The sequence below is a fragment of the Pristis pectinata genome, chromosome 30, assembly GCF_009764475.1.
Source record: "Pristis pectinata isolate sPriPec2 chromosome 30, sPriPec2.1.pri, whole genome shotgun sequence".
Lineage (NCBI taxonomy): Eukaryota > Metazoa > Chordata > Chondrichthyes > Rhinopristiformes > Pristidae > Pristis > Pristis pectinata.
This window is the reverse complement of record NC_067434.1, coordinates 9,556,744-9,567,561: the sequence shown is the minus strand read 5'-3', so window position 1 is coordinate 9,567,561 and position 10,818 is coordinate 9,556,744. Positions and strand designations below refer to the sequence as shown.

Below are 10,818 nucleotides of genomic sequence, written 5' to 3'. Positions count from 1 at the left end.
TACGATTAATTATTTGCATTCACTGCCGAATAAAAACTAATTCTGGGTTGGGAAACACACTGCACATCGTTACAGTGTTTGTCTTTTTGTAACTTTCCTAAATTAACACCTAATCATATTGACTGAGATGTGAAAGGCGCCATGTAAATGCACGTTCTTACCTTTTAATAGGTCCAGTTTTAAGTCTGGTTACCCATGTTGAATATAGCTCCTGAATGGAACAATCAATATAATGTTCTCCAAATAGATTTATCGATTAATCTCGAATTCAACTGTAGGTTTTCTATATCCTATGTTCTATTGATTTGAAGGCTCTGTCACGATTTCTCATCAGCTGGCAGTGCCATTAAAGCCCTTCTAACGCTGTGATTGATGGTTACCCCGGTAGACGAGGAATACAATCAGATCAGCTGTGTCCTTAGGAAACGGAGGAACAGGCTGGAAGGGCCGAATGGCCGACTCCTGCCCCTGATTTGTATGGTCGAACATGCTATCCACAGACTCATGCATTCCAATGTTCAGCGTTATGATTTCTGCTCCATTATATTTGATATGGGAAAACAAAGCTATAATTGTGCATTTTGCTCCTTGATAAATCTCTCAATAATCGTGGCTTGAAATGTGATTCATATTGTTACACAAAATGTACAACCACCAGACCTGTGACCGACTGAATGGCAGATCATAAGATACCTCCTCAAACCCAGAAATAATCTCAATTTCTGGGACAATATATTTCTTCTTCAAATGGTCGCTAAAACTTTACTGCGGTAACTCGTTCAACACAGTTAACATTCACACCGTGCCAAGGCAAAACAAAAATCTCAGTTTAATATGGGTCTCCTTCTAACTGGAATCCGGAAAATATAAAGCGAGAACAAATGAAGCAGAACACTCAGACTGCCATTCTTTATCGTAATCATTGAACCCGCCAGATATGCAAATATTCTTAACAAAAAACTTTTAACTCAGTCGGCGAAACGATAAGTTCCCAGCGCCTCCTCAACACCAACCACCAATGGTTCTGCTGCTCCGCTCGCCTTTGGTATGATTGGCAGTTATAGTGTTGCCTTTAATGAATATATGGGTGGGTCTCTCTGGGTCGTCTGACGTTCCTGTCACTGATGCTTCAACCTTCACTGTACATTAGCACTTTGTCCTGCTGCAGGGTTTCGACCCAAAACGTCGACAATTCCTTCCCCGCCGCAGATGCTGTTCGACCGGCTGAGTTCTTCCAGCAGACTGTTTGTTGCTAGCACTTTGTACGAGCAACCCAAACATTTTTTAACAGCGTCGTGGAGTACTGCATGAACTAGACTGTTTTCAAGAGTAAACAGTCATGTGTTTGTACTTCGAACACAATCATGGAATCTATTCAAATAGACAAACATTAGTTTGGTGTAGCCGATGGTTATTTGAACCTTCTTCTTGTGTTTGTATAATGTCAAACTGTATAACTCAAGAATGAAAATATGCATTGTGACGTTAATTGGAGGCTGGTACAGATTTTCTGCAAAATTAATAATCCAAACAGAAATAATTGTACAGGTTGCAGGTCGCTTTATCAACTGCAGAATCTATGGCCGTTACTCTAACTTAAATTTTCAAAAGCAGGAACTTATTACCATAGTTGTTCCATGCGGTGTACAGTTAATTAATCGCCAAATCAAACCGATTATCCTACAAGTACAACCTTTGATGTGATTGGCACCTTTTCATGACTCTAATTTCTTTTATTAGTCTAAATAAATCGCAATTTCGTTTTTTTTATATTTAAAATTGCTTCTCCCCCTCTGCTGTAATACTGTCCCGGGCCAGGGAGACGAGTTCACTCTCATCTGAAGTGACAACAGTTCCTTAAGGAATGTCATCCCGGCTTCTTCTGTTCAGACTGCCGGGAAGCCCTTAAAATCCACTTCCTTCAGTTTGAATTCGCAGGTCAATTGTGAGACGTCATATGTCGCGATAGATGATGGCGCTCTCTGAAAAATTCATTACATATCGGGCATGTCAACTTTTCCTCCCGCCTCCTCTTGTTCAGGTAGTCGGTTGCGTATTCCTTTTTATGATGGGACCTCATGTGAAACACCAGGTCAGAAGTCATTCGAAAGGACGCGTTGCATTTGGCGCACCAGTTCTGAGCTGAAACACCAAAGGACGTGTAGGACGGCGGGAGCAGAGTCAGCGACGATGTGGATTGGAGTTGCATGCCAACCGGTTTTGGCCACATGTCAGTGCTGTACAAAAGTGGGCTGTTGGTTGTAACGCTTGCGTGTAATATGTGAGAATTGCCAAGATCGGTGGTGATGGATTTGGAGCCCAGCAGGTTAGAGGGGCCCAGGAGATGGCTTGTAGCGATAGAATCAGATAAATCCCCAGCGCCCTCAGCAGCAGCATGGAGTGCGTGGGCGAGAAGCATCGGGGGCCCTTCCCCGGTTCGTCTGCTTGGCTGACAGAACGCACTCTTCTGCTCCTCTCTGACACCAGAAGGTAAAACTGAAGAGAAGGCGCTGCCGGAGGAACTGAGAATCACGTCTGTTCTCGCACCCACCTTCCTGGATAAGTCAGGGGTATCATCCTTAGCACTGCCGTCTGGTTTCTCTGCTTTGGCCTTTTCACGCGGTCGACGAACCTCAGTAAATGCACTTGTTTTATGCTCCGATGAATCCTTCTTCAATAAGTACTTATCAGAATTAAGTTTCCAGACGGAAACTGCTAGCGCCGGGATAACACTTGGGTCATCTTTAGAAATTCCGCCCTGGACGCACACCAAGTTATTTGTTTTCTCCAATAAGACCGTTTTCCTACTTTTGCTCTCCTCTGCACTGTCCTGTTTCCGCTTGTTGGGGTGTTTTTCAGAGGACGGTCGCCCCTCGTCCTGTGCCGCCGATTTCTTCTTAGAATGCTCCAGATCGTGGGCGATCCTGTGAAAGTTGGTCACCCTGCTCTTGTCTTTGACCTCGGTGCTCTTGGTAGGGTCTTTAAAAAGGCCGCTGTGACCAAAACCAAGGGCCTGAAAATCTCGCCAGAGATAATCCTTCCTCTTCCCGCATAAGAATCGAACATGGGCCAAATATGGATTTTCATACTTCAGTTCTTGATCACAGTCCGTGCATCTGAAGGCTACCGCAAATAATAAAATATTATTAACATCTCATTCTGTATGTGTGTCACTGCAGTCATACTCATTTAGCCTGGGAGGAAAATCCTGTATCTATATTTCGCCTTTTAAGACCCTAAGACATGCCAAATATCTTTACGGCTAATATTGAATTGTGGCCATTGTTGTAATATAGGAATTCCTGCAGCTAATATGCACACAGCAAGATCCCACAAACAGGAATGAGGAAAGGGACAGATAAGGGTACATTTTAGTGACATTGGCTAATGAATAAACATCACTAAGCCCCTCCGGAAGGATAGCATTCTTCTTCAAAACAACTCCATGACTTTTTTAATGGGGACCTCAGATCTAAAGGCCCGCCCTGAATACAGCACCAAACTCTCGCGTGTTCAAGTCTCCGGAGGTGTGACATGAACATCCGGCCTTCTGGCTTAGGAGCGAAAAGATCAAAAAAATTCAATGGTCTTGGTTACAGCTCAACAAAATATGAGATTTTTGGTTCCGACAGCTATCCTGTCAAAAACAGGCAGTTCTGTCAAAACTGCTGGCGGCCACAATATGTGTCCAGTTGCTACATTTGAGATCTAAGCAATTATTATATTGGGACTTCTTTTGCTGTTGACACCTAATTCAAATAACAATTAAAACCACACAGCGGGAGTAGTAATAAAGAAATTTAAGCGCGTTTTAACTCTGAGCTAAACGGGATGTACATTTCCTGTTCACCCTGGCACACCGACGCATTAATAATAATGTCATGGTGAATTTCAAGTAGGACTTGAGTCAAGACTATTTACACAGAACTGTTCAGGAGCGCCTCGTCCTGTGCGATATGGGAGAAGACTGAGCAATTACATTTAATCAATTATAAGACCAACCCCTCCTTAGATGATCAGATTTTCCGGGAGCACCTTCATGTTTAACAACGTTATCCTAACATACTAACTATAAATGAGGAGTTGCATTAAATAGAACGATACGAAAGATGGAAGGATGTGATAACACCTTGAAAAGTGTGACGTATTGTCCGTGTTTAACCCAATGACGTAAGCAAGGTGACGTCTGATTGTAACGCACACCTCTTCTAAACTTTCTAACCATGGCCTTCAAACCATATGTCAGGCTACCTAATACTATAAAGTGTATCTTATCCATTCTCGCGTGGTTTTCACTGGCTAATCAATGCCAATCAGTGCTAAATTGGTCAATTTTGGTTTGGTTTGCGCCAGTCTCCCTTGCAATCTGACGTGAGATTTGCCAGATTGCCTTCTGGTTTATTGTAGCAATCGAAATGTAGTTGGCCGCCTATAATTCTTAATCTCGTTGTGTTATTCTAAAAAAAACATTAGTCCGTTTTAAAAATACCTTCCAAAAAGCAATACATTGTTTAAAAACATGTTCTCATATCAGGTTATAGGCCTTTTCATCGAATGTGGGCTATTTAATTTCTCTTTTTCATTTTGAGTATCTATTTATGGTGAATCAATGTAAACAAACGTCGATGTTGGCTTTTAGTAGGACTCAAAACCGTTGGCGGTAAACTGCGTTACACTTTCTTTTATGTTGGTTGAAGTTTTGGGTGGTGTCAAGGTTACTCACTGTTCGAGCCAGTCCGGGTTTTGATGTCAGTGAAGCCGAGGAGCGTGGAAAGCTCGCTGTCATACCACACGAAGAGCTCCTCGTCCTTTCTAATCCTCCGCGTGGAGCGATAGTACAGTTGTCCGCTTTTCAAGTAAGCCTCCAAGTTCTGCTCCTTGGTGTTGTTCGCCGCTTGTACCAGTCGCAACCAAGACAGTCCGTCCGTGGAACTATTCAACGCAGTTGCATCCACCTGCACGGAAGAAAACTTTTAATCAATTCCTTGAATAATTCAGGTCGGATCCTGTAAATACTTCATCGATTTTTCATGACCCAAATCTCATGAAGGTGTGAATTTAATGCAAAATATCTTTCAATTGTTCCTGACATACTTCTGATGTGCAATCCAATCTTCAATGGGAGATACCCATTATGATTTAGGCTCTTAAAAAAATCTCTTCCAAGTTTCGTTCATATCGACATCGTAATAATTTCAAAAAGATACTTTTAACTTTATGTTTTGGCGAAACTGTTAATTGGTCTAGTTGGGCTGTGGTTTGACGTTTCTTCAAGTGTCACAGACAATTAGCTCCCAACGTGAAACTTTTAATACTCGTGTCGCCTTGGGTTAGAGGGCGCTTACCCGGAACACGTAGGGTACACTTCTCCGGTCTGAAGATTTCAAGGCAATGAAAGCGATTGTGTCGTAAAAGGTGTTCTGGAGGATGCAGGGACCGAAAACCGCATCTTCAGGGATCTCCCGGGTAATGTGGACGCTTGTTAATATGTCAGTGAAGTGGTGATGCAGAAATTTATTGTCACCTGTCCATAGTCCCTTAGAGAAAGGGGTAAGTTCCATCATTCACCTGTGACATACAAGATAAAACAGGTTAATTCCTCTGATCTCGTGGTGCGTGTGGGACAATACTTGTCACTTGAACCAGCATCCATTCGCTATATCGTGTCCATAAGTTTTATTATGCGGCATGCACAATTATTTTGCAACAAATCAATACCGAGCTTGTAACCTGAAAAAGGGCAGGATGGCACACATTTCATTTTTGATTCTAAAACAACTTTATACAAGCATTCAAGCTATGGCGGGTTAAATCCGAATTTCCCAAAAATCTATTTTTAAATGTTACTTTGTATCAATAACGCTTGTTGTTTTGGCCCGTTTTCTATTTCGTTCTGACCTAGTTTATTCTGTTCCTAATCTCCATCATTCATGATCTCAGAAAGTTAACCCCAAGTGAATCGTTGGTGCAAAACTACTTTAAAATAGGTTCAAGTTGTGGGTTACAGAATAAAACAAAAAGCATGACATTTAACACGGAGTATCGTGCAAATTATCTCGTGTAATTATGATGTATTAAAATATAAATGTAATATTTTAAATAGATAAAGATTGTAAATGATGTGCACGGTTGTTGCTTATGTTTAATCGTTCTGGTTAAGATTTTAAAATGAATTAATTTTCAGGAATCGGGGTTAGTTATAAGAGGGACGTCAATGTGAATATTTTAACGGTACGTCGACATGATAAATATTAAATACAATTGAAAATAAATTTGTTGAACGCGCTAGAATGTTCAGCATCTTGCAAATCCGTAAAACAAAACGCTCTTTGCATTTGTTGAGTATACTTTGTGTTTCTGATAATGTATCTGAAACACTGCCTACGAAAAGTGGCGACGCGGCGCAGTGCAAGCATAATAAAGTTATCAATCATTTTTCATTCTTGTTACTGTAATTGTAGACTATATGATTTTACCTAATCTTCCTTGGAATTGATGCTATTATGCTCATCAGGCGAAGCGATGTTGATAATTTGTGACAATTCTGAGCGACCCTTTTATTATATGGAGCGTTTTGTAAATCTTTTAGCATCAGTATTGCATGGAGCGGAGACCTAAATTAAATGCGAAAACTAATGAACTGAGAGATGGTGCTGGATGAATACGTCCATGGCTTTCATTAAGGCTAGTGGTATAGATTATTAAATATATAATGTATATATAACCTAAAATATAATATAAAATATAAAATAAAACAAAGAGAGTATTTCATGCCTTGCGGATAGTTCTATTTATCAGGATTGCCGTGGTCTCTCGGTCCTCGCTTCGGTTAGAAGCTAACGGACTGTGGCATTAATGTGCTTTACTGCTGACTCTCAACAGTACAAAGCAGGTCTATTCAACCCGGTTTGCACCTCTGCTCTCTCAGCACAGTGTGAAAAAAAAACTTCTCGGGTCTCACTGAGTCAAGTGACACTTGGAAGCATGATACCGTATTTTACTGTTCATTCAATCCTCTCCTTTCCCCCAGCTTGTCTTTTGTTTCACAATACCAAGTGACACGCATGCAAAATCAATTTGACACGAAGATGCCAACATCAACATAATTATTTTTAGTATACTTCAGAGAATAGTTCAGACTGTTGGAAGCAATCTAAATATAAATATGTCCCGCTGAATAGCCGCTATTTTCAAAGCCAACTGTAGAGATGGAGAACTTATTGCTAAGTTGCAACGTTATTAGGTTGCTTTCAGCATTTAAGCCGTGTTGTAGACGGCACTGTTTGGTGCCTATTCACAGTGATCTGATTGAAACTGGCATACCGACTGGTCTAAACGCTCACAAAAGTATAAGCGATGTGGGTGAATGCGTTTCTCCTCCCCCCCCCCCCCCCCCCCCCCCCCACATTTCTCTCTCTCTCTCTCTCTCTCTCTCTCTCTCTCTCTCTCTCTCTCTCTCTCTCTCTCTCTCTCTCTCCCTTCCATTGTGTTTGAGAGGAAAGTCAAGGGATTGTTCATTTAATGCATATCAGCTCACTGAGACTGATCCCCATTGTCTGTCCATCTGTCTGCCTGTTAGTTCCGGCCTTTCTTTCCACCATCACCAGTAATGATCATGTTTAAAATCGCCACTTTTGCGCGTAATCAACGACGGTCATTTGTTGCCGCTCAGATTGTTTTAAGTAATTTAAAATATATATTTAAAAATATAATGGTAACAGCAGCGTATGATGAATTTATATTCGAGCTCAATGCAGTTCAGAATCCTGACTGAATAATCGCGATTTAACCATCTCAAACTGTACATTAACATAACGGTAGCTGATTTATTAAATGTATTTGATTAAACAAACAAGCCAGCGTCTAAGAGGTTGCTGATAGAAGCATCTTTTTGATTTGCTGCCGTTAAAATTATTTAGATTGCTCTCAGATTCCAGTATAAGTATTTAAAACGTGACTGTTGATCAGAACCGAAAGAAGGTTTATCACAACAAGTCTGAAACATAGACTGGTATAAAATACCCATAGACAGTAGTCATCTACAGACAGACACAAGCCCAGCTTTCAGTTACCAATGCCAGTCGATGGTTCTTTGGAATCGATTTCTTCAATTTCCCCTTCAGGTAGAACCTTCTTTGGGCGCTGCGATTTCTATTGATTCCTGAAAGTGAGAGTGACGCTGGCGAGCGCTGCGTGGAAATGACAGTTTGTCCCGCTGTAAAAGACACTTTCCTTTGCAAGATCATTTGTTCAGTGAAGCGTGCCAAGCAATCCCTGGGCTCTTCCGCATGCATGCACCCTCAATTGGCACTTTCATTGGTGGTTATATGGAGCAACCCTATTAATGAAAGCATGGAAACCAGCAATTCTAGTGTATTAAAGCAAATATTCAATAGCTTTATGCACAATATTTTCGATGATACATGGAATCTGCTTGCATACTGTTTATAATGACTAAATATGACAATATCTATTTGGATCGCTTAAAGCACCTGATCTAAGGTCAGATGCTAAACATTACATATTTATGTCAAATCCTTATCTTAGACTGAATTTTATGATGCTCTCAACAATGGTAGCGATTACTAGTCAGGAATAATAGCAACAATATTTGACTCATTTGAGGTAAGAAACGCGGCATAAACCTTTTTCTGTATAAAATGCAAAATAAGTCTGAAGTAATCTTGTTCCTATATAGGTTCACAAATTCCGAATTTCTTCGCTTATCACGATATTTATGCTTTCAGAACATTAATATTATTTCTTTGTTTTCTACTGAACAACTTAGCTAATCTTAAATATACTAACCAATGAAAGAGAGGCGTCATAGATCTTTAAAAACTCACCGAATACGAAAGTTAGCAAGATAATCTTATCATTATGTTGAAGGAAAACGTCTGTGTAACTCATTTGTATCACTGTTGTTAGTAGATGTGAATTCAATTTTATAAAATGCATTTTAAGAAGTGATGAACAGTTTTGGAGTCTGTTGTGCATATTTAACAAGAGCGTGACAAGTGATGCTGGCGGTTGATTCACAAGCACTGTCTTCTGCACTATGAGTTGCTGCATTATTTATGATTAATACTACCCGATAAAAACACTCATCTAATTCGCTTAATACTCACCGTAAAATGGCGGGGCTACTTGACATTCAGAAGTACTTTCGATTCAGGAGAATTTAAAAAAAACACATTCGTTGAACAAGATACAACTCCATGCAGCGTGCTGATTATATCGGAAGTATGCCACTTGTTTGAGGGAAAACATTACATTTTTAAAAATTCATTTGTTTATTGTTCAAATAATTGCTCCAATTCTCGTCGGAATGGAAGTTCTCGAATGGAAGTTCCCTAAACGGGGTTATATTTGTAACCATTTCATGTGTATAGTATTATGAACTTTTTGTCAAAAATACACACTCCCCCGGGAATCAGCTGTATCAATTAAAGCAACACTTTTTCCTGTCAACATTTCATGCAATAAGGCACGTCATTAATTCTCAACTTCATCCTTTCGGAATGATTTACAAAATGCTATGGAATATTTTCCAACTCACCTGGAAACAAATTGCCACGGTGTGACTTTAATCATCTGTTAAACGAATCACTGTAGACAACTTCTAACGTTCGTTAAAATATTACATTCTATATTTCTAAAAAAGTATCTTTAATGTAATTGACCATTATGATAAACTGTATACTTAGTTCGTTCTTTCCTAGAATTCGTTATTTAATGTTGCATGATAAACTAAACTAATTGCATTTAATTCATAAATACGCGAAATAGCTACTCCGTGACAGACAGCTCCTGGTCGGTTGTCTAACTCGTTCCATATAAAAGTCATCTGCGAATTGCTTATGTAAAAATGCTTCTATAATGGCCAAATATCTTGTCACAATCAAATATGCCTACAGTTCAAAGAGCAACATCACTTTTGAAAGATGTCGTTCCAAATAAAGGCGTGTCAACGCCTGACAGAAAATTCCTATGAACATCTTGACATCTGAAATAACCAGCCCTTTTGATTAATGTTTATGGGGTAGTTGTGCCGCGGTGAATGAAGATGCACTCCATCGCTGCAAGAACGCCTGCTTATTTGACCAAAGATCCCATTTTAAGAGCTGCTTTTGCACTTAGACGACATTGCAGAGAAATGATCACTGCATTAATACCGCTAAAATTAACAGTTGGCAATAACAAAGTAATCAAATCTTCTATAGAACAGAATTTCAATGCACTGATTATACGATGGGAATTGTGACTAAGACGAAAAAAGTGGGCTTCTTAGCAAACTACTGCAATTCTAACCTCCGTCTCTCAGTTTACGATTTGATTTTCAATCTCATGTCTGCCAGTGTGATTTTATGTACACATTTCATAATTGTCTTGTCCTTCCACAGAATTGCTGCTGTGATTTTGTTTGTTAACATCATGAACTGTTTGCATCTGTCGTATTTTAGCATATTTATAGAATGATTACAAGACATGCATGTTCCAATTTAAGCTAAATTATTCTCAGACTCCATTCTGACAATTACCGGGATAACAATATTAACTTTGTTTATTTGTATTGCAATGTAAATTCTGATCGGCATATCCTAAATTAAGACAAGACAATTCGCGATCAAACGTTCAAACTTTTCAAGTATCAACAATGCCAAGTAATTTACAAATTTACTTGTGATTGAAAAAACGAAAATGTGATTTAGATTACCACATTTTTGTTTAAATGCTTAAGCTGGAAATCGAGGCAATAGACTGAATGGATATAATGAACTGTATGTACTCTTTGACCCTAATTAATGCAAAGCTGCG

General features: G+C 39.6%; 1 protein-coding gene across 1 annotated transcript; it reads right to left on the bottom strand.

Moving 5' to 3' along the window:
• Positions 1–524: 524 nt before the first annotated feature.
• Positions 525–8,184, bottom strand: prdm8 (PR domain containing 8). Its single transcript, XM_052041595.1, has 4 exons — positions 8,073–8,184; positions 5,346–5,568; positions 4,724–4,955; positions 525–3,123 (listed from the first exon to the last, which is right to left on the bottom strand). Exons 2-4 carry the CDS (start codon positions 5,562–5,564, stop codon positions 1,940–1,942), a joined length of 1,635 nt encoding a protein of 544 aa, XP_051897555.1. The 5' UTR covers positions 5,565–5,568; positions 8,073–8,184; the 3' UTR covers positions 525–1,939.
• Between the last annotated feature and the right edge of the window lie 2,634 nt (positions 8,185–10,818).

Excerpts from the sequence above, each read along its gene's own strand:
- prdm8 (XM_052041595.1), bottom strand. The coding sequence starts at position 5,564 with ATGATGGAACTTACCCCTTTCTCTAAGGGACTATGGACAGGTGACAAT. Across the intron at positions 4,956-5,345 it reads GTGTACCCTACGTGTTCCGG|GTGGATGCAACTGCGTTGAA; the intron begins GTAAGCGCCCTC and ends TCTTCCGTGCAG. Across the intron at positions 3,124-4,723 it reads AACCCGGACTGGCTCGAACA|CCTTCAGATGCACGGACTGT; the intron begins GTGAGTAACCTT and ends TATTTGCGGTAG.